The sequence below is a fragment of the Hemiscyllium ocellatum genome, chromosome 22, assembly GCF_020745735.1.
Source record: "Hemiscyllium ocellatum isolate sHemOce1 chromosome 22, sHemOce1.pat.X.cur, whole genome shotgun sequence".
Lineage (NCBI taxonomy): Eukaryota > Metazoa > Chordata > Chondrichthyes > Orectolobiformes > Hemiscylliidae > Hemiscyllium > Hemiscyllium ocellatum.
The window spans coordinates 4,153,475-4,177,581 of NC_083422.1; the positions used below are offsets into that span (position 1 = coordinate 4,153,475).

Consider the following 24,107-nt stretch of genomic DNA (forward strand, 5'->3'; position numbering starts at 1 on the left):
TTTAAAAAAGGGAGAGGGAATTATAGGCCGGTTAGCCTGATATCGATGGTGGTGGAGAATGCTGGAGTCGCTCATTAAGGATTGTAATGACTGACCATTTGAAATGTGGTGACAGAATCGGTCCAAGTCAGCATGGATTCACCAAAGGGAAATCATGCTTAACAAATCTGCCAGAATGTTTTGAGAATGTGGCCAGTAGTGTGGACAAGGGTGAATCAGTATATTAGATTAGATTACTTAGTGGGGAAACAGGCCCTTTGGCCCAACAAGTCCACACCGACCCGCCAAAGCGCAACCCACCCATACCCCTACATTTACCCCTTCACCTAACACTACGGGCAATTTGGCATGGCCAATTCACCTGACCTGCACATCTTTGGACTGTGGGAGGAAACCAGAGCACCCGGAGGAAACCCACGCAGACTGTCAGATGTTGTTTCGAGATTTTCAAAAGGCTTTTGACAAGGTTCCATGCAAGAGATTAGTAAACAAAATTAAAGCTCATAGTTTTAGAAGTAATATATCGACATGGGTAGAGAACTGGTTGGCAGACAGGAAGCAAAGAGTTGGAATACAAGGGTCCTTTTCAAAGTGGCATGCAGTATTTTGTAGGGTTCAAATGTATACACTAACAATCTGGACAAAGGTGATCAAATGTATACTTAAATAATTTGGATAAAGGAATTGAATGAAATATCTTCAAATTTGCAGACAGTACTAAGCAAGGTGGCTGTAGGGTGACTTGGGCAGGCTGGCTGAGTGGGCACATACTTGGCAAATGTAGATAAATTTGAGGTTATCAGCTGTAATGGCAAAAACAGGAAGGCAGATTATGATCTGAATGGTGGCAATTAAGGAAAAGGTGAGGTGTAACGAGATCTGTGTGTCATGGCGAAACAGTCACTGAAGGTTGGCGTGCAGGTTCAGCAGGCAGTGAGGAAAGCAAATGGCATGCTGACAGTTATAGCAAGAGGATCAGTATAGCAATAGGGATGTCTTGCTGCAGTTAGACAAGGCATTGATGAGGCCACACCTTGAGTATTGTGTGCAGTTTTGGTCTCCTTGCCTGAGGAAGAACATGCTTGCTATTGAAGGGGTCCAGTAAATGTTCACCAGACTGATTCCTGAGATAGTAGGACTGACATATGAAGAAAGATTAGGTTAACTGGGTTTGTATTGGAATTTAGAAGAACATGTTGGGGGTGGGGGTGGGAGGGGAATCTAATAGGAACATATAAAATTCTGATGAGACTGGACAGGCTAAATGCAGAAAGAATGTTCTCAATGTTGGGGAAGTCTCGAACTAGGAGCCTAAGAATAAGGAGTAAGCCGTTCAGGACTGAAGTGAGGAAGAATTTCTTCACTCTGAGTTGTGAAGCTTTGGAATTCTCTCCCACAGAAAGCTTTTGGGGCCAGTTCATTAGATATATTCAAGAGGGAGCTGAACATGATCCTTGCAGCTAAAGGGATCAAGGACAATGAAGAGAAGCAAAAGTGGGGTACTGAAATTGCATGATCAGGTGGTGCAAGCTCAAAGGGCTGACCAATTTTCTGTTTCATGTACTAAAATCAGTGAATTTCTAAAGTGTGTCTTGGATAATGATTGAATATTGTTTTTTTTCCCCTGCAGGAATCAATCATAAGTAAACCTCCATGTTACAGTCACGAGATCATGCTTGATAGTTAATTCTCAATTAATCTTATTACTTGATAGATAAATATCAATGAGCAGAAATATCTTTTTAACAACAGAAATGCTAGATCAATCTAACTGCTTCGAAGGAAAACAAATTTTCCATTTGCATTTTATTTGTAGTGTATGTAAGTGCATTTTTTGACAGCTGAGTTAGCTAATTTCTTCTAGTTTCTGAATGTTGGACTAAGTCAGATTTAAACAGTTAAGCTTAATAATCAGCACATGGCATTGACGAACTGATAGGTGTGTAGGCAATAGATCTCAAAGCAACTCTGTGCTTGAGTTCTTTGACTTGGATGTTTTCTCAATCCGGTATCCTAAAGACATGTAATATCAGAACCTGCAGTATTGTACTAAGGTAGGCAAGAATATGATTTGAGTGCATTTAAGTAAACATTGAAGTGTTTGGCAACAAAGACCAGCTGCAGATCATTTAAAGCTCTGTGTAGCGTATATTCTCGTATGTTAGATTTTGTTATCAAATTAGGTATTGTATTATCAAATTTCTGATTTACTAAATTATAATTACATGCAGCAGAGCTCTCTATCCTGTTCAAACTTCTTACTTAACATCAATTTTGATCCCAGACAGATATGTTCCTGCTCTGTTGAAATCTCTTCGAACACAGAAGATTGTCTATGTTTGCTGTGGTGAAGATCATACTGCTGCTCTTACAAAGGTAGAGATGGGATTATTTACCTTGGTGCGAACTCAAGGGATCAGATATCCTTCAGTAGATTTGTACATGTAAATTTGCTGCTTCAAAGTCAAGTGAACAAAGTTGCTGTTGGATTTCCATATGAGTATCAAAGTGCTTAAGTGGATTTGTTATTTCTCAGTGAAATGGACAACACTAATTGGAAAACTAATGAATAGTAATAAAATTTGTAGATCAATAAAGTAATTAAGAGCAGAAGAAAATCACCTATACCGTGTATTCAAAAAGAATGGGTACCCAATGAACACAGTCTGCTGATTTCTCAGCAACAAACCCAAACAAGCAGACAAAACACATCCAGAAACCCTAGCCACTCTCCCTTGCATCAAAGACATCTCTGAAATGACTGCTAGACTACACAGTCCCCTTGGCATCATGGTAGCCCACAAACCCACCAACGCACTAAAACAGCAGCTAATGAACTTGAAAAACCCTATACAGACAATGAGCAGAACTAACGTCATTTACAAAATACAGTGCAAGGACTGTAACAAATATTACATTGGACAAACAGGCAGAAAACTAGCCACCAGGATACATGAACGCCAACTAGCCACAAAAAGACCTGACCCACTCTCTCTAGTATCCTCACATACGGATAAGGAAGGACACCACTTCGACTGGGACAACACAACCATCCTAGGACAAGCCAAACAGAATTACACACGAGAATTCCTACTGGAACCCTATCAACAAACACATCGAGTTAGACTCCATCTACCACCCCCTGAGAAAAGGAACAGGAAGTGACTTCACCACAGGAAATGACATCACCAACCCAAAGAAACGCAAACATATAAATAAAAAGCAGGAATTTCAGCATTGCTTCGCCTGAGGTCCACTGAAGGTGTTACCGAGTTAGGTAACGAAACGTTTGGAAATGAACCTTTCAGCTCAACAAGCAAACCGACATCCAAAATGGATATACACCCCATGGACCGAAGTATTCAAAAAGGCAGCTCATCCCAAACTTTTTGAGAACAATTAGGGATTGACAATAAAGGTTTTTGCTGGCTTACCAGTGAAGCACAAATTCCACAAATGTTTTGTTTAAAGACTTGAATGGCCATCATACTGTAAATATGTAGCTGCTACTTGACAGACTAAAATAATGTGCAAATAAATAGGATTAAATGACAAGTTCATTGGCATGATAGGGCACTTAAGAGTCTACCATGTTGGTGAGGGACTGGACACTCAAATGTAATAAACAGGCGAAGAATATTTTGCAGTAAAAGGTAAAATTTAGAAAAGAATGTTAGCCATCTGATTGGAGCTGAAAAGCTGTACAGAGATTTCTTCTGGAGAGAGAAGTTGAGGGCAGTGGAGGAGTTTGAATGTTAAGGTTGAATTCTGCATAATGAAATGGTGGATGTTACACAGCAGTAGCTTGCAGGAGTAGCTGTAATTGGCACTTTGAGTAGTTAAAGAAAAACAAGATATGTTGGCTAGGGAGTCTCTGGTTAGGATGATCGATCTAAAATTTAGGACCAGGTCTTTTGGGATGAAGTTAGAAAGAACTGTTCCATGCTAAGGTTGATAGAACTTTGCAAAGCTCTTCTGAAAACAGCATTTTATGCTGAGCTGACTTTTAATTTTGAATCTGAAATTGACAGATTAACCAAGAGTCTAATGGATTGGTGGCGGTGGAGGGAGGATGTGATGCAAGGAGGAAGCGAGGTCACTGTTGAAGTTGTTGGAGATCAGTCATGATCTCATTGAATGAAGAAACTCAAGGACTGAATGACCTATTCCTGTTCCTACATTTTAGTTCAATGATACTGTTCACTCGAAGAGTCTATTGGAATTTTTTGCTCGTGAGGGCAATGGGTGCTCAGTTGCTCTGCATATTCAAAGTTGAGATCACCGCTGAAGCAGTTCCTGTCCAAATGCAATAAGACCTTGATGGAATATAGGCTTGGACTGACAAATGGCAAGTAACATTCATACCACATAAATGCAAGGCAGTAACCACCTCCAAGAGAGAATTTGGCTATCACCCCTTGGCACTTAATGATATTACGATTGCTGAATCCCCCAAAATCAGTATCCTTTGGGTTACCATAGACCAAAAACAAAACTGTATGCGCCATTTAAATTTAAATACCGTGGCTCCAGAGCAGGTCAGAAGCTAAGAATCCTGCAGTGAATAACGAAACCTTCTGACTCCCCCAAAACATTTACACCATCTAAAGCAAGTGAGGATGTGAGATAGAATACTCCCTATTTGCCTGGAGAAGTAGAGCTCCGGTCACACTCAAGCTTGACGTCATCAAGAACAAAGCAACCCACTTTATTAGCACCATATTCCCAAACATCCACTTCCTCTATCACTAATATTTTGTGGCAACAATATGCCATCTATAAAATGCACTGTAGACATTTGCCAAGGCTCCCGAGGCAGTGCCCACAAAACCCATGACCATTTCCATCGATAAGAACAAGGGCAAGAATGCAAGAAAACACAATTACCTGTAGATTCTCATCCAAATCACTCACCATCCTGACATGGAAATATATTGCTGTTTCTTTCCTGCCTCTGGGTCAAAGTCCAGGAACTCTTTCCCAAACAGCACTGGGCACATCGAAAGACTGCAGCAATTCAATAACACAACTCACTTTCCGTAGAGCTTTTAAGGATGGCCAATAAACGCTGGCCCAGCAAGACCCATATCCTAAGACTGAATCTTATTTATAAACTTGGGGTTTTAAAACTGGGAATAGAAGATAGGGCAGCAAATTTGAGTTCAGGTATGTCATCGCTAGCATCTTTGGAATGAAGGAACTGATCCAAGGGACTGTTCAGCTTTTTTCTTATGATTGATTGTTACTGGTTCACTATAATTGTAATTCAAATATATTTACCTGCAGGAAGGTGGAGTATTTACATTTGGTGCTGGAGGCTATGGTCAATTGGGGCATAACAGCACAAATCATGAAATAAATCCAAGAAAAGTCTTTGAATTGATGGGATATGTAATAACACAGATTGCATGTGGAAGGTTGGTATCCCGTTTTGTTAGATGGCATAGTGTATTGAACTTAATTTGATTTTGCTAAACCTTTTTTAGTCAAGTTTATATATTGGAGCAGGAAAAATTACATGGTACTTGCAGATGCTAGCACTGCATCTTTCTGTTTGATTTTGAAAGCCAGAAAGAGTTGAAGAAACAGTTTTTCTTCTGGGTCACAAATCCAGCAGTTGAGAATATTCTTGAAAATCTACTGCTTTGCATTTTCCAACAAAACCTGATGGAGCTTTCCTAGACAGATCTACAGTTTTGTACTTCAGTTTCCCAGATATCTTACCAGAACCAAGCTTTTCCTATTTATTTTATTCATGCAGTTATGTGCATCTTTTTTGAAGTTCAGTTATGTAGAATTGGACCGTCATGTTGATATTGGCCATTCAACTAGTCACATGATGTCATCATGGTGAAAATGTTCTGAGTGTTATTGTTAAATTGTTTTGCCTACTTCCCTGCTTCAGTTCACTTCAGTATTAAATTCTTAAGCTGTACTTCGGACATTTTGAGCAGATGAAAGGCTAGCTGCCATGAGGGTTTCAGACACCTTCATTGACTTGACAGTACCCTAGTAACGAGTTTTGAGAAGATTTGTAGCTCGGGTTGAGGTACTGGATGTAGGTTTGCTTGCTGAGCTGGAAGGTTCATTTCCAGTTGTTTTGTCACCCTACAAGGTAACATCTTCAGTAGGCCTCCATTCGAAGCACTGCTGATAATTCCTGCTTTCTGTTTGTATGTTTGGATGTCTTTGGAATGGTGATGTCATTTCCTGTGGTGAAGTCACTTCCCATTCCTTTTCTCAGGGGATGGTAGATGGAGTCTAACTCGACGTGTTTGTTGATAGGGTTCCGGTTGGAATGCTGTTTTTAGGAATTCTCGTGCATGTCTCTGTTTGGCTTGTCTTAGGGTGGATGTGTTGTCCCAGTCGAAGCAGTGTCCTTCCTTATCTGTATGTAAGGACATCCAGAAACCCTAGCCACTCTCCCCTACATCAAAGACATCTCGGAAATGACTGCCAGACTATGCAGACCCCTTGGCATCATGGTAGCCCACAAACCCACCAACACACTAAAACAGCAGCTAATGAACTTGAATGACCCTACACAGACAATGAGCAAAACTAAGGTCATTTACAATATACTGTGCAAGGACTGTAACAAATACTATATTGGACAAACAGGCAGAAAACTATGCACCAGGATACATGAACACCAACTAGCCACAAAAAGACATGACCCACTCTCACTAGTATCCTCACATACAGATGAGGAAGGATCCACTTCGACTGGAACAACACAACCATCCTCAGACAAGCCAAACAGAATCATGCACGAGAATTCCTAGAAGCACGGCATTCCAACTGGAACTCTTATCAACAAACACATCGAGTTAGACCCCATCCACCATCCCCTGAGAAAAAGAAAAGGAAACGACATCACCAACCGAAACATATAAATAGAAAGCAGGAATTATCAGCAGTGCTTCGCCTGGAAGCCCACTGAAGATGTTACCTGGTAGGGTAACGAAACATCTGGAAAGGAACCTTCCAGTTCAGCAGTCAAACCTGCATTCAGTAGCCTAGTAAAATGTGACTAACCTAATTAAATTGGCAGTCAACTGATTTTGAACAAAGAAAATTTACAGCCCAGGAACAGGCCCTTCGGCCCTCCAAGCCTGAGCCAATCCAAATCCACTGTCCAAACCTATCATCCAAATCTTAAGGATCTGTATCCCTCTGCTCCCCATCTACTCCTGCATCTGTCCAGAGGCACCTTAAATGAATCTATCGTGCCTGCCTCTGCTACCCCTCCTGGCAAAGCGTTCCAGGCACCGGCCACCCTCTGTATAAAGTACTTGCTGAGTGTATATCCCCCTTTAAACTTTTCACCTTGAATGAGTGACCTCTCATTATTGAAACCCTCACTCTGGGGAAAAAAGCTTATCTCTATCTACCTGTTTATACCTTTCATGATTTTGTAGACCTCCATCTCCTTTTCTCTAATGAAAACAATTCCAACCTACTCAACCTCTCTTCATAACTAGCACCTTCCATACCAGGCAATATCCTCGTAAACCTTCTCTGCATCCTTTCCAAAACATCCACAACCTTTTGGTAATGTGGCGACTAGAACTGTACACCGTGTTTTAAATGCGGCCGAATCAAAGTCTTGTATAATTTAACATGATCAGCCAGCCTCTATATTCGATTCTCCGTCCAATGACAGCGAGTATACCATATGCCTTCTTGACCACTCTGTCCACCTGTGCAGCCACTTTCAGGGTACAATGGACCTTAACTCCCAGATCTCTCTGCACATCAACTTTCCCCAAGGTTCTTCCGTTTACAGTATGACTCCATTTGGAGGAAGATTAAAAGTCGGTTGTGCAAAATGTTGGATAGTCTCAAACATTTTGCAGCCCAGACAGTGAAAATGATCTTTACCACCCACACCTCACTCTCCTGTGGAATTTGTCAGTGTTTTAGGATTATTATAATTCTGCGTGCTTTTGCAATGTTTATTTTGAAGGAGTGTTGATAAAATTGATGTTCAGAGTACTGGCAAATATTCCAAAGTTCTGTCTAGCAAAAATTCTTGCAAATCATTGACCCTGACAAAGATCTATTATGTTACATATTGTGACTTAAAAAGGAATTGACTTCAATGTTATCTTTTTTTTTGTAAAAGGCAGCACACACTAGCATTTGTTACCTCATCTGGAAAGGTGTATTCATTTGGTCTTGGAGGAAATGGCCAACTGGGAACTGGGTCTACAAATAACAGAAAAAGCCCCTGTGCGGTGAAAGGACCATGGGTTCCTCATGGTGGACAATTTTTACCAATTATCAGTAGGTGTCAGTATATGTACACCTTACATATAAAAGTTTAAATTCTATAGAATTTCTGTAAAATTTCATGACTTATTTTGAATCACCAATCTCAGTAGTGCTCTGTTCTGAGTTCTAATGACTGGATTTCTTTTAACTTGTCTGAGATTCTAATATTATTGACTTTCCATTAATGTCTTTCTAAATAGCTGCAGTCGACTAATTCCAAGCTAGATGTAAATCTAGAGAAATTTTATACTGTTAAATTCTTAAGCAAGCTCTGTTGAATTTCCATTCCGGGAATGACTACTTCAACTAGCAAAAGATTTAAAATGCAGTTGTTTGTTTCCAAAGCTGTCTTCAGATATAGAGTCATAGAGATGTGCAGCATGGAAACAGACCCTTCAGTCCAACTCGTCTATGCTGACCAGATATCCCAACCCAATCTAGTCCCACTTGCCAGCACTTGGCCCATATCCCTCCAAACCCTTCCTACTCATATACCCATCCAGATGTCTCTTAAATGTTGCAATTGTGCCAGCCTCCACCATTTCCTCTGGCAGCTCATTCCATACACCCTCAGTGAAAATGTTACCTCTTAGTTTTTTTATATATCTTTCCCCTCTCACCCTAAACCTATGCCCTCTGGACTCCCCACCCCAGGGAAAAGACTTTGTCTATTTATTCTATCTATGCCCCTCATGATTTTGTAAACCTCTATAAGGTCACCCCTTAGCCTCCGACGCTCCAGGGAAAACAGCCCTGGCCTATTCAACCTCTCCCTGTAGCTCAAATCCTCCAACCCTGGCAACATCCTTGTAAATCTTTTCTGAACCCTTTCAAGTTTCACAACACCTTTCCGATAGGAAGGAGACTAGAATTGCACGCAGTATTCCAACAGTGGCCTAACCAATGTCCTGTACAGTCGCAACATGACCTCCCAACTCCTGTACTCAGTACTCTGACCAATAAAGTCAAACCAAACACCTTCTTCACTATCCTATCTACCTGCGACTCCACTTTCAAGGAGCTATGAACCTGCACTTCAAGGTGTCTTTGTTCAGCACCACTCCCCAGATCCTTACCATTAAATGTATAATTCCTGTTAAGATTTGCTTTCCCAAAATGCAGCACCTCACATTAAACTCCATCTGCCACTTCTCAGCCCATTGGCTAGTCTGATCAAGATCCTGTTATAATCTGAGGTAACCTTCTTTGCTTCCAATTTTGGTGTCATCAGCACACCTACTAACTATACCTTTTATGCTCACATCCAAATCATTTATATAAATGACAAAAAGTAGAGGACCCAGCACTGATCCTTGTGGCACTCCACTGGTCACAGGCCTCCAGTCTGAAAAACAACCCTCCACTCCTCTGTCTTCTACCTTTGAGCCGGTTCTGTATCCAAATGGCGAGTTCTCCCTGTATTCCATGAGATCTAACCTTGCTCACCAGTCTCCCATGAGGAACCTTGTCGAAAGCCTTGCTGAAGTCCATATAGATCACACCTACTGCTCTGTCCTCATGTGCTATGCTAATAATATCCTAACTGTATTATATTAAAATATGAGCAGGCAATGTAAATGATTTCAATAATAATAAACCATTTGTGATTAGCTATGCTCCTGAATATAGTAGTCCCTTCTATTGAGAATATAAATGTATGCAACTTTATTCAATATTATAGCAAAAGGCGCAACCTAATGATTTGTTTCCATTGTTCTAGATGCCAAAAACAATTATTATGTTAAAAGAATTTTCTCGGGAGGTGATCAAAGTTTCGCACATTGTTACAGTTTGCAGGTAATGAAATTGAGAGGTCAGGGTAATTTTCTGCCTTGATCTGAAGTTGAGTAAGATGCAGATTTAAAATGTTTAAGTTAAAAATGCCTGTACTTACGACTGTAACCTCATACAGGAATGTACTTTTAAAGATCTGACATACAAATATTTCTTGTACTTAAGAAAAAATTCTTTGTTGTCCTGCAATGTATTCCAACTTGTATACAAATGGGCTTCTGAATGAAATCTGTCATAGCCCAGGGGCTGCCTGTATATTTTGCATGATAAAGTGCAGACAATGGTAACTATGAGTATTGCACCACTGCTTTCGCCAGTTTTTCAGCTCTCCTTGAATTCCTGTACTTGATAGAAAAAAGAAGCTCAATGCATATATTTTAGCAGCACTCTGCAGATGACTGAATCGCTAAGGGTGGATGCAGCAGATGCATTGTGAGTTTGATTTTTGTGTCAAAAATGATTGTTAGATATTCTAATCTTAGATAAATGAAGAAAGAGTGTGCCTTCTAATATACCCTTCTCAAGCTGACTAATGCGCGTATGCTCTCAGCCCCATGCGCTCTGTCTTACACTCGCTCCTTCCTCATTTTTTTCTTTTCTCTTATGCTTGCACTCTCCCTCTCATTCTCCCCTTTTGAACCATTGTTTCAGGTTACTGTGGAGTAAGATCGTGTATTGACACTGATCTACGAGAACCTTTGTGATGACTGGGCATAGTACTGTGCAGTGGTCATCTTGCATACTTTTAACTGAATCATAGAATTTTAAAGTACTGAAGGAGGCCATTTGACCCACCGTGACGGTCCCAGCTCCAGAAAGAACTTCCCAGCTCATGCCAGTTAACAACCCTCTCTCTGCAACCCTCTAAATTCATCACTTCAAAATCTCCCAGCTCTTTTGAAACATCCTATGGAATCCACCTCCACCACTTCCCCAGGCAACTCATTCTAAATCCTGAGAAATCTCTGAATAATGAAGTTTCTGCTTACCTCACTCCATGCGCTCTTGATGACATTTTTGAAACTGTGGCCCCCAAGTTACAGACAAACCAACAAATACAAAAACATTAGGGACATATAAGTGACTGCTGAAGAAACACATGCTAATCTTAGATTAAGAATAACAAGATGATGGATTACTGGGCTAATGGTAGGCTACTTGGTAGTGTGGATGAGCAGAGGGATCTTGGTGTCCATGTACACAGATCTCTGAAAGTTGCCACCCAGGTAAATAGTGCTGTGAGGAAGGCATATGGTGTACTGGGCTTTATTGGCAGAGGAATTGAGTTCCGGAGTCCTGAGGTCATGTTGCAGTTGTATAAGACTCTGGTGCGGCCTCATCTGGAGTATTGTGTGCAGTTTTGGTCGCCATACTATAGGAAGGATGTGGAAGCTTTAGAACGAGTGCAGAGGAGGTTTACCAGGATGTTGCCTGGAATGGTAGGAAAATCTTATGAGGAAAGGCTGAGGCACTTGGGGCTGTTCTCATTGGAGAAGAGAAGGTTTAGGGGAGATCTGATAGAAGTGTATAAGATGATTAGGGGTTTAGATAGGGTAGATACTAAGAACCTTTTACCGCTAATGGAGTCAGGGGTTACTAGGGGACATAGCTTTAAATTAAGGGGTGGTAGGTATAGGACAGATGTTAGGGGTAGATTCTTCACACAGCGGGTTGTGAGTTCATGGAATGCCCTGCCCGTATCAGTGGTGAACTCTCCTTCTTTATGGTCATTTAAGCGGGCATTGGATAGGCATTTGGAAGTTATTGGGCTAGTATAGGTTAGGTAGGATTCGGTCGGCGCAACATCGAGGGCCGAAGGGCCTGTACTGCGCTGTATCCTTCTATGTTCTATGTTCTAGATAAATGCTCAGCACAACATTGTGGGCCGAAGGGCCTGTACTGTTCTATGTCCTATGTTCTAGTCTCCTTTTTACCCTGTCAAAATTGTTCATAATTTTGAGTGACTCAATTAAGCCATCCCTTAATCTTCTCCACTGCAAAGGGAATAAGCCCAATTTCTCTGATCTTTCCTTGTATCTAAAATCCCTCATTGCTGGTATCATTCTAGTAATCTCCTTTGCACTCTCTCTGGAACTTTAACATTCATCCTTAAACAGCATGCACAGAATTGAACACAGTAATCCCAGTGTAGCCTGACAGATGATTTGTGATGGTGTTGCTTCATTTCCTTCCCTTTATTCTCAGCATCTCTGTTCATAAATCCAAAGATCCTATGAGCCGCCTTAACTTGAATTTTCTTGGCCACCATCAGCAAATCATGTATGTGAACCCCATGGCCCCTCTGCTCCTGTGCTGCCTTCAAAGTTGTACCATTGAGCCTCTATTGGCTGTGTTTCTTCCACCAAAATGCAATACATCTCACTTTTCTACATTGAAATTCATCTGCTAATTGTCTGCCTACTTGGCCAACTTGTCAGTGCCCTCCTGAAGTCACCGTGTCTATTTCACGATTCTCCAAGGTTAGCATATCTGTAAATTTAGAGATTTTTGTGCTCAACACCCATCTCCAAATCAACTGTATAAATTAGATAAAGCAAGTATCCCAACATTGATCCCTAGGGAACAGCACATACAACTTGTCTCCAATCTGAGAAATGCCCATCTATACCTGGCTTCATCTCCTAACATTTGGCCAAATTTCTAATCCATTCTACCCAAGCATTTCTAATTTGCTAACTATCTGCCACATGACACCATACCAAATGCTTTTTGAAAGTCCAAATATATAGCATTCACCACACTACCCTCATCCACTTGATCAAAAAAACTCAAATTTGTCAGACATGTCTTGCCCTTGATAAGCCATGTTGACTGTCTAGCATTGAAACAAAATGTTAAAGTGTTGGCTGTAAGATAAGGAAGCAGAATTAGGCCATTTGGTACGTGTATGGAATAAGCTGCCAGAGAAAATGGTGGAGGCTGGTACAATTGCAAAATTTGAAAGGCATCTGGATGTATATGTGAATAGGAAGTGTTTGGAGGGTTATCGGCCGGGTGCTGGCAGGTGGGACGACGTTGGGTTGGGATATCTGTGTTTCCGTGCTGTACATCTCTAAGACTCTAAGTCTGCTCCACCATTTGAGCACGGCTTATATGTTTCTCTATCCCATTCTACTGCCTGCTCCCCGTAAACCATGATTCCCTTACTAACCAAGAATTTAACTGTCTCTGTTTTCAATACATTCAATAACTTGGTGTCCACAGCCCTCTTGTGCCAATGAGTTCCCCAATTCACCACCTAACTAAAGAAATTTCTCCTCACCTCAGTTCTAAAGGGTTGTCCCCTCACAGTGAGACTGTGCCCTTGGGTCCTAGTCTCCCCTCCTAGTTGAAATGTCTTCTCCGTGCCCACTCTGTCCAGGCCTTTCAGTCCTTAATAATGAACTCTTAAAATCTTACGAATAACTGAGATCATGCTAACCGATGTTTAGTGTCCTGTCTTCTGTCTGCCTCCCATCTTAAACAGGAGTATTACTTTACCCATTTACAAGTCGCCTTACCCTCCCTGACTGCAATGATTCCTGAAAGATCATTACCAATTCTTCTACAATCTCCTCAGTTATCTCCTTCAGAACTCTAGGGTGTAGTCTGTCCATTTCAGCCTATCTATTCAGCTTCCTCAGCACTTATCCTTAATGATGGCCACTTCACTTACCTCTTTTCCCTTGAAGTTTTGGTGTGCTACTGGCTCTTCCTCCATGAGGACTGATGCAAACTACGTACTAATTCCTCCACTGTTTCTTTGTTCCCCATTACTATTTCTCCAGCAACTTTGTCCACCAGTCCAATGTCCACTCTTGCCTCACTGTTATCTTTTATTTATCTCAAAAGAACTCTCTCAATGTTCTTTTATATTGCTAGCTAGCTTGCCCTCCTATTTCATCATCTACCTCCACACCTTCACTGATTTTCTTTGTTGCTTCTACTGGCTTTTTTTTAATTAAAGCTTCCCATTGATCTTGACCACATTGTATGCTTTCTGTTTTGCCTTTATCCTCTTGTTGACCTCCCTTGTCAACCATGGTTGCATCTTCCTCCTCTGAATATGTTTCTTCTTCCTTTGATCTGTTATACATCCTGGATTACCTCCAGAACTCCTGCCACTGATCTCCACTGACTTCCTGCTAGGCTGCCCTTCCATTTAACTTTCCACTCTTCCCATCTGTCTTTATAGTTATCTTCGCTCAATTGTAATATCATTACATTTGATTCAAACTTCTCCCTCGCAAACTGTAGCATGAATTGTACCATTATTATGGTCACCACCCCTAGGGGTGTACAGCATGGAAACAGACCCTTCGGTCCAACCCGTCCATGCCGACCAGATATCCCAACCTAATCTAGTCCCACCTGCCAGCACCTGGCCCATGTCCCACCAAACCTTTCCTATTCATGTACCCATCCAAATGCCTCTTAAATGTTGCAATTGTACCAGCCTCCACCACATCCTCTGGCAGCTCATTCTATACACGTACCAGCCTCTGCGTGAAAACGTTGCCCCTGAGGTCTCTTATATCTTTCCCCTCTCACCCTAAACCTATGACCTCTAGTTCTGGACTCCCTGACCCCAGGGAAAAGACTTTGTCTATTTATCCTATCCATGCCCCTCATAATTTTGTAAACCTCATTAAGGTCACCCCTCAGCCTCCGTCGCTCCAGGGAAAACAGCCCCAGCCTGTTCAGCCTGTCCCTGAGCTCAGATCCTCCAACCCTGGCAACATTCTTGTAAATCTTTTCTGAACCCTTTCAAGTTTCACAGCATCTTTCCAATAGGAAGGAATTGCACGCAATATTCCAACAGTGGCCGAACCAATGTCCTGTACAGCCGCAACATGACCTCCCAACTCCTGTTTCTTCACTTAAAGCTTCTCTGATCCAGTCTGTTTCATTACACGCCACCAGGTCCAGAATTGCCTGTTATGGGCTCTACCACAAGCTGCACCAATACACTATCTCATTGGTATTTCGCAAATTCCCTATATGGTTCTGCTACCGACCTGATTTTCCCAGTCTGCTTGCATATTGAAGTCCCCCATGATTATTGTTATAGTGCTTTCGTACATACCTCTTCTATTTACTGATTTATTTTGTCGCACACCCTGACTACTGATAGGAGGTCTGTACACAACTCCCATCGAGGTCTTTTTGCCTCTGTGGTTTCCTAACTCTACCCGCACAGATTCTCTATGCCTTCCAACTCTGCCTTACTTCTTGCTATTGATGTTAATTTAATTTCTTACTAACAAGGCACCTCTGTCCATCTGCCTGTCATTTTGATGAGTGTTTCTCTGGATATTTAGTTCTCAGCCCTACAGCCACATCTCTGAGATACTCAGCATTATCATACCCACCAATTTTAAAGAAGGATCACTGAACCCAAAATGTTACCTTTGATTTCTCCTCACAAATGCTACCAGACCTACTGAGCTTTTCTAGCAACTTCTGCTTTTGTCTCTGATCTACAGCATCTGCAGTTCTTTCGATTTTTATTTTCTACAAGCTGATTTACTGTGCTTCATATACTATGTGTATATAAGTACAACAGCTTCAGCACTGCCTTGTCTTCCTCCTTCCACATAGCTGTTCCCTTATCAGCTGTGTCTGAAATTAGATTTCTGGGCCTTTCCATACTCTGTCCTATTACTTGTTCTGGAAACTGTCATAACCTTTGCTAAGCTCGCCCCCACTTTTAACTACTTCCAATAGTTGCCATGCAACTAACACCTCCCTCTCCATTATTTAGTTTAAAGCCGTATCGACAGCCCTGGCTATGCATTATCTGTTTCTCCCATACCAATCTTTGAGCCTTGTATTTACCTCTTGTTCATCCTGTGCCAATTAGCTCGTAGCTTAGATGGTAATCTAGAGACTATTACTTTATCACTTCAGCTTTTCAATTTAGCCCCTAGCTACTCTCATTCTCTCAGTAGAACCTCATTCTACCTATATCTTTGGTACCTATGTGAACCACATCAACTGGATTTTCCACTTCTGCTCCAGTTTCTTTGCAGCCTGGATTCGTTATCCTGAACCTGAGTACCAAGCAGGCAACACAACCTTCAGGATTCTTGATCCTGACTACAGTGTCCCCAATTATGACTACATTTCTCTTTTCTCCCCCTTCTTGAATGGCTTACTGTACCACTGTGATATGGTCAGTTTGCTCATCCTCCCTACAGCCCCTACTCTCATCCACACAAGGAACAAAATATCTCAGACCTGTTCCTGCAGTGCTACCTCCTGGATTCCTCTACTTGCCTCACTTGTAGTCACACCCTTCTGTCCTTGGCTACCTATTGAATTTGAAGTGGTTCGTCTAAGGTGTGTGACTGCCTCCTGAAACACAGCATTGAGGTAACTATCCTCATCCCTGATGTGTTATGGTGTTCACAGCTCAGACTCCAGCTCATCAATTCTGAGCATATATTCCTCAAGTAACCAATACTTGCTCCAGATGTGGTAACTATGAGCTTCAGTGGTGTACACCAGCTCCCCATTTCATGCAAGCACAGCACATCAGTTGCCCTGCATTTCTATTTTATAGTTCTTATTATGATATTTAAAAGTTACCACTGCTCTTTTAGTTTGTAACCTGTAAATATTTCCCCAATTACCTTCAGTCTGAAAGCAACTATAATAGGTAATCAAAGTGGAAGCTGCTACCAACCAATGAACGCATGCTTTACCTGTGATGTCACACTTCATTTTGTGCTCGGCCCCTGATCCTGGACTATAGTTTATCTAGTAGAAAGACTTTACAAACAATGAACCAAAAAAGCAAGCTACAATGCACTCTGCACCAAATTCCCTCACTGCCTCCAAATTTCTTCAACTATATACTCGGTCTGTGTCTCACATGGATATGTGATCTCTTTCCTGACCGTGTGTAGCTTGCTAGTATTTTACCTCATCCCATATTATGGCTTCCATCATTTTCCCACTATTGATTTCTTGAGTTATCCTTTGCCTTTTTCATAAATGACAGTGTCATATTTGTATTCCTCTAGTCCAATTTTATTTCATTTATGTTCTGAAGAACGGTCTCAGGACTCAAAACTTAAACTCTACTTCCTCTGCACAGCTGTTGGTAGACCTGCTGAGTTTTTCCAGCAATATCTGTTTTTGATTTTTGTTGACTCAATTCTATTTTGCGAGTATATTCCTTCAAGAAGTATATTTACACATTCACCTCATTGACATTGGCATTTGCATTCTGTTTCTCCATTGTTTCAATAAAACCAAAATCACATGTAGAATAGTGTCCTCCCAAATTACAAGCAGAACCTAAAACAGAAGGATCCTTTGCAGAAAGAAATACAGAGCTGCTTTGTGGCAGCAGAAGACTGTGTCTGGGACTGCTTGGAATTGATGGACTGGATCATATTCAAAGACTCAGCAGGAAACCTAGACATGTATGCCACCAGTGTCATGGACCTCATTAGCAAATGCGTGGGGGACTGCATGCCAAGCAAATCAATCCAGGTTTTCCCCAACCAGAAACTTTGAACCAGGAAATCCACTCCCTACTGAAGACCAGGTGTGCAGCATTCAAGTTGGATGACCTGTACCTATATAGAAAATACAGATATGACCCCTGCAAAGCCATTGGAGATGCCAAGAGGCAGGACTGGACAAAGATGCCCAAATGAACCACATGGACTCTGTTGCCTGTGGCAAGGCCTGAACAAGACACCTGGATACAAAATGAACAGAGCAAGATAGCAGACAAAGGCATCCGTCCCTGATGCAGTTGACGCTTTCTGTGCTCAATTCAAGCAAATTTCAAGCTGTGCGGTGTCACCTGCCCCACAGCCCTGGATGCACCTGATCTCTTCATCAGTGCTGCAGATGTCAGATTGGTTATCCTGGGGGACAATATAAGGAAAGCGACAGGCCCAGACAGAGTCCCTTGCTGTGCACTTAGATCTGGTGCGGACTGGCTGACTGACCTATTCACTGACATCTTCAGCCTATCTCACCTAGAAGCCAAAGTCCCCACCTGCATCAAGAAGACCACCATCATCCCAGTATCTAAGACAGCGCGTGCAACGTGCCTCAATGATGACTGCACTGGGGCTCTGACCTCTGTCATCATGAAATATCTTTGAGAGGCTGGTGATGGTCCATATTAACTCTCATCTCTCAGCCTGCCTCGATTCCCTGTAATTTGCCTATCAACATAACAGGTCCACTGCAGGCTCCATTTCCTTAGCCACACACTCATCCCTGGTACATCTGAACCAGGGATACCTACGTCAGGCTTCCGCTCATTGACTACAGCTCTGTCTTCAACAGCATTATTCCATCCCTACTGATCTCAAAATTCTGAGACCGAGGCCTCTGCTTCACCCTCTGCAACAGGATCCTCAGCTTCCTGATCCGCAATCAGTGAAGATAGACATCTTCACTTCCTCCACATTAACACTCAAGGCTGGAGCTCCATAAGGATGTGCTCTTAACCTCCTTTTGTACTCTTTGTAAACCCACGACTATGTTGCCAAATCCTGAATGCACACTATCTGCAAATTTGATGACACCACCATAGTGGATGGATATCGAATCATGATGAGTCAGAAAGGAGATGGAGGGCTTGGTGACCTGGTGAAATGATAACTACCCCTGTCTCAATGTCGGCAAAACTAATGAACTGATAACCGACTTAAAAAAGAAAGGGCAAGAGCAAGTCCTCAAATACATCAACGGAGTGGAGGTTGAGAGCGTTCAGAGGTCAGGTTCCTCAGAGCGATGATAACCAACAGCCTGTCCTGGACTTCCCATGTCGATGTGATGGTCAAGAAGGCACAACAATGCTTTTTCCTCAAGTGACTCAGGAAAATTTGGCATGTCCATAAGGACCTCATCAACCTATATAGATGCACCATAAAATGCGTTTTGCCTAGGTGTGTAATGGCCTGGTTCGGCAACTAATCTGCCCAGGACCACAAGAAACTACAGAAGGTTGTGTGCACAGCCCAGACCATCACAGAAGTCAGCTTCCCATCCATGGGCTCCATTTACACGTCTTGTTGCCATGTAAAGGCTTCCAACATCATCAAAGACCCATTCCACTCCTGTAATGCTCTCCTACAAACTCGCCCATAGGGCATAAGATACAGATGCTTGAACACTCACACACCAGCAGGTTCAAGGACAACCTCTTCCCCGCCATCATTAGACTGATGAAGGGTCACTCTAACTTCAAGTAATGTTGATTTTGTGAACACTATTCTTAGTTCACATATGTCCTGTGTAGTGTAACCTGTACGTCTTGCTCTGTCTAGTTCTTTTTTTACCCTACGATCTGTATGACCTTGCTATGATCTGTTCGCAAACAAAGCTTTTCACTACCTAGATACACGTGACAATAAATTAAATGAAATTAGGTTAGAGTCTGTAGTTTTGTGTGATTATTGAAAGAATTTAATAATTTTATAAAAAGTGCCAAACCAATTTACCAGGAGTAAGTGATGAGATCCATGTTTCAAAAACAAATTGTGTCTGAGAGACGCCAATGGGGAAGTAATTCCAAGATGAGGGAACATAATCTGGAAAACACAGCACAAACGGTACACGTGTGGGAGTTATTGGAATGTGGAATGCTTTGTAACAGAATTAATGTTAATCAATTATTGCATTGAAAAGGATACGATATAGTTTCAAAGGAAATATAGCATCGGATGAAAGTATCAAAACAAGAGTAATAAAATCATAATATTCCATGAGAAAATTGAAAAAAAAACAGCTTGGAGAAAAATTTAACACTGATAAGAAGGCTAAAACTCCAATTCTGGTTCAAACAGATTTATGTAGTTTTATGAACAACAGCTATTATCAACTTGCTGAACTATTTCTGAGATGCCCTGTCTGCATTTGTTTTTATATTTGCTTTTCCTTTCAAGAATTCCATGCCACCAGATGACTTCAGATTACCCAATCCATCAAAAGGTATACTCACATTAAATGATGCAATTATCCAGAAGTGGATAAATTATCCTCCTGGAAGGATTCCTTCAGAGGTAACAAAGTAAGTAATAGTTGTTCTGTTGGTCAATAGTGGTCTTTTCTCAAATTTTTGTCAACCTATGTAGTATGAGTTGAATAAGTGGGAAGACTTTGCCCAATGCTTTTAAAGTTTCTGCACTGTGAATAATAAGTTAGATTTTTGTAGAAGTGCAACGACACAGTGGCATGATGGCTCAGTGGTTAGCACTGCTGCCTCACACCTCCCAGGAACCAGGTTCGATTTCAGCCTCTGGCAACCGTCTGTGTGGAGTTTGCACGTTTTCCCCGTGTCTGTGTGGGTTTTCTCCAGGTGCTTTGGTTTCCTTCCACATTCCAAATATATGCAGGTTAGATGAATTGGCCATGGGAAATGCAGAGTTACAGGGATTGGGTAAGGCCGGTTGGTTTGGGTGGGATACTCTTAAGAGCATCAGTATGGACTCGATGGGCTGAATGGCCTGATTCCACATTGTAGGGATTCTGTGATTTCTGCAGAAATTTCTTCAGAAAAGGTCAGAGTTAGTCAGGTTTGATCTCTGATCTTTAGTTATAAAGGTAATTAAGTTTTATTCTTGTCCAGTATTGATTATTCCATTGGGTCTGTGTGCTTTTAGTCTGTTTTGTTATCTTCCTTAGTAATGGGTGAAGGATTCAATAACAAGAGGTCACGCTTTCAAGGTGAGAACTGGAAAGTTTAAGGGGGATGCATGCGGTAAGTACTTCATACAGCAGGTGGTGGGCATTTGGAACGCGTTGCCAGCAGAGGTGGTAGAGGCAGGCATGGTAGATTCACTTAAGATGCGTCTGGACAAATACATGAGTAGGTGAGGAGCAGAAGGACAAAGATGCTTAGGAATTGACGGACTGGTTTAGACAGTAGATTAGGATCTGCTCAGACTGATAAATTTCAATCTACTTAACAGCATTAAGGATATTAATTTTTTTATGTGTGTCCTGTTATGGTTTGAGAACTGAAAGGTTTTCATAGTGTTGTATTTTGTATTTGTAGCTTTACTTTATTTCAGACCCCTGCATCTTTGACCATGCCGCTATCACGTTTCGGCATGTTCTTAAGTTGATCCAATCAATCCTTTCATCTTTCTCCTTTCAATATTTATAAAGCTTTATTTATATTTCACTTTGTTTAAAGTACACACCTACAATAAGTTGTATTTATATAAAGATCCTTACCATGATAAACCATTCCAGATTGCACGATAAGAGTTAGTAAACAAAGTTAATCCAAAATGTGGCTTTTGGTAGATGAACTGGATTTTCAGGTGCATTTTAAAGGAGATAGACAGGAGGTATAGGGATGGAATTTCACAACTACGCTTGACAATATTGATCTCTGTCTACGCCCTCCTGGTAGGTGTAACGTCATATCCTGAACTTCATTCTGTTACCCTGATGCACTTTATAGTATGATCTGTCTATAAAAGCATGTAAGTCTGCACTTTTTGCTGTATCTTGAGACGTGTGACAGTAATAAACCAAATCAAATATTGAAATTTGTATCATGATGCTCAATCCCAGAGTTGGAGAAACAAATGTGTCATGGTTCTGGGGATGGTGGAGGTTGCTGTATAGTTGAGGAAAATTAAGACTTTGGGGGAGATTTAAAACCATGTAGAGATTTTTTGCAAAATTCAAGGCCTTTAAGTGGAAACTAAATGTAAGTGAACAAACAAGGACAGGACTGGTGGGTGAATGTAATTTAGGGTGCATGCAGCAGAGTTTCAGATGACTTACAATTTAAAGAATAAGATGAGTCAAATTGCCAAGAGTGATTTGGGGTTGTCAAGACTAAAGGTCACAAAAACAAAGTTAATGGTTTCAGCACAGTGAAGCACTTTGTGCAAAGGATATTAAGAATTTGCAACTATCTTAACAGACAGCAATTAATGCTGGTTCAGTTGTGGGCAGTTTTGGCAGAGGATTGTGTGGCCAGACAATGTCATGTTGTCTAGCCACATCTGCTAGTGAATGATGAGACTAATTACCTACCTTACCACGTTCAGGACCCATGAGGATAGCCTCAATCAGGATGTTGGGTTCATATCACATTACAGATGACCCCACTACACTCTATCTATCTATCTATATATATATATATATATATATATATATATACACATACATACACACACACACACGCGCACACACACACACACACACACCGCGCACCCTTTCACAGGCTTATACTCCGTCACACTCATGCACACGCAAATGCAACACTCTCACGTGCACTTAGATTCACATGTACACCCATATATACGTCTGTGGGGTGAATTTGCGTTTGCAGAATTGTATTTGCAGATACATTGTATTTTGCTCAAATAGCACGCAATCTGTTGGCAGTCAATCCATGTGACAGTTTAGAAATTCTTACTTTGGAAACAGAACCAGTCTGACTCAAGATTGGGATACAGACAGGCTCTAACTTCACACCTTTCATACATTGCTTGAGTGGCGATATCACTTTTTAACTTAAGGTTTTATATTTTTTTTATCTTGAGAATGGGCCTTAACAGGAATTCTGGCATTTACATATTAATGAACTGAAATCTGAAACCCATTCTGAATGATGAAAGACTTAATAGCAGACTAGGTTTGTTCAATATATTATTTTAATTGCATGACACTGATCTTTTACTATAAATTCTGTGCCTTATGATCCTGCCCCACTAGTTACCTGATGAAGGAGCGATGCTCCAAGAGCTGGTGCTTCCAATTAAACCTGTTGGACTATAACCTGGTGTTGTGTAGTTTTTAAGTTTGCCCACTCCAGTCCAACACTGGCACCTCCACATCATAGCCAGTCATGTTTGTGACTGTTGAACTAAGAGAGTGATGTTAATTGCACCAGCTTTTATCAGAGCAAAGGACTGGCACATCAAAGGCAGAAGTTGGTATGGAGTTGCAGGGGGTAGATGGGGTTTGGGAGGTGAATAAATCAAATAAGGACATCATTGGAAAGGTAGAAGTTGGTGGTACATAATGGTTGTTTGGGACAGTGTATAAAATGCTGGAATTATGAAAAATGTTTTCTCAATTTTATAATTGATTTAAGACAGTAGCAGAAGGGACATCCTAGATTTACTAGTATGGAGGGAAGGTCTTATGAGGAAAGGCTGAGGGACTTGAGGCTGTTTTTGTTAGAGAGAAGAAGGTTGAGAGGGTGGACTGAAGGGCCTGATTCCACACACTATGGATTCTAGTTCTAATTGAGACATAAGATAATCAGAGGGTTCGATAGGGTGGACAGTGAGAGTCTTTTTCCTCTGATGGAGATGGCTAACATGAGGAAGCGTAGCTTAAAATTGAGTGGTGATAGATATAGGACAGATGTCAGAGGTATTTTCTTTACTCAAGAATAGTAGGAGCATGGAACACACTGCCTGCAATAGATTCGCCAACTTTAATGGCATTTATATGGTCATTGGATAAAATATCAATGAAAATAGAATAGTGTCAGATAAATATGCTTCAGATTGGCTCCACAGGTTAGCGCGACATCGAGGGTCGAAGGGCTTGTACTGCACTGTAATATTCTATGTCCTAATGCAGCAGAATATAGACAGTTAGGAAAGTTGGGCAGAAAAATGGCAATTGGAGTTCAATCCAGGTAAATGCAAAGTGATGCATTTTGGAAGATTCATTTCCAGAGCGAACTATACACTAAATGGAAAAGCCCTGAGGCAAATTACTGTACAGAGAGATCTGGGTGTTCAGGTCTGTTGTACCCTGAAGGTGCAACGCAGGTTGGTAGAGTGGTCAAGAAGGCATATAGTATGCTTTCCTTCATCAGACAGGGTATTGAGAACAAGAGTTGGCAGGTCATGTTCCAATCGTATAAGATGTTAGTTTGGCCACATTTGGAGTACTGCTCACAGTTCTAGTCACCACATTACCACAAGGATATGGCTGCTTTGGAGAGAGTGCAGAGGAGGTTCACCAGGATGGTGCATGATATTGAGGGCACTAGCTATGAAGAAGGTTGAGTTGATTAG

At 41.4% G+C, this 24,107-nt stretch overlaps 1 protein-coding gene across 3 annotated transcripts in view; it reads left to right on the forward strand.

Annotated features, from left to right (window-relative positions):
• Positions 1-24,107, forward strand: part of herc4 (HECT and RLD domain containing E3 ubiquitin protein ligase 4) — a 98,577-nt gene that overhangs the window by 22,284 nt on the left and 52,186 nt on the right. For all 3 annotated transcript variants that reach the window (XR_009645863.1, XM_060841847.1, XM_060841846.1), the window contains exons 6-10: positions 2,285-2,376; positions 5,287-5,417; positions 8,129-8,289; positions 9,998-10,074; positions 19,992-20,116. Coding sequence is in view for 2 of the 3 variants with exons in the window: in XM_060841847.1 (XP_060697830.1) it covers positions 2,285-2,376; positions 5,287-5,417; positions 8,129-8,289; positions 9,998-10,074; positions 19,992-20,116 (586 nt within the window). In the remaining variant the exon portion in view is untranslated. The remainder of the gene's footprint in view (positions 1-2,284; positions 2,377-5,286; positions 5,418-8,128; positions 8,290-9,997; positions 10,075-19,991; positions 20,117-24,107) is intronic.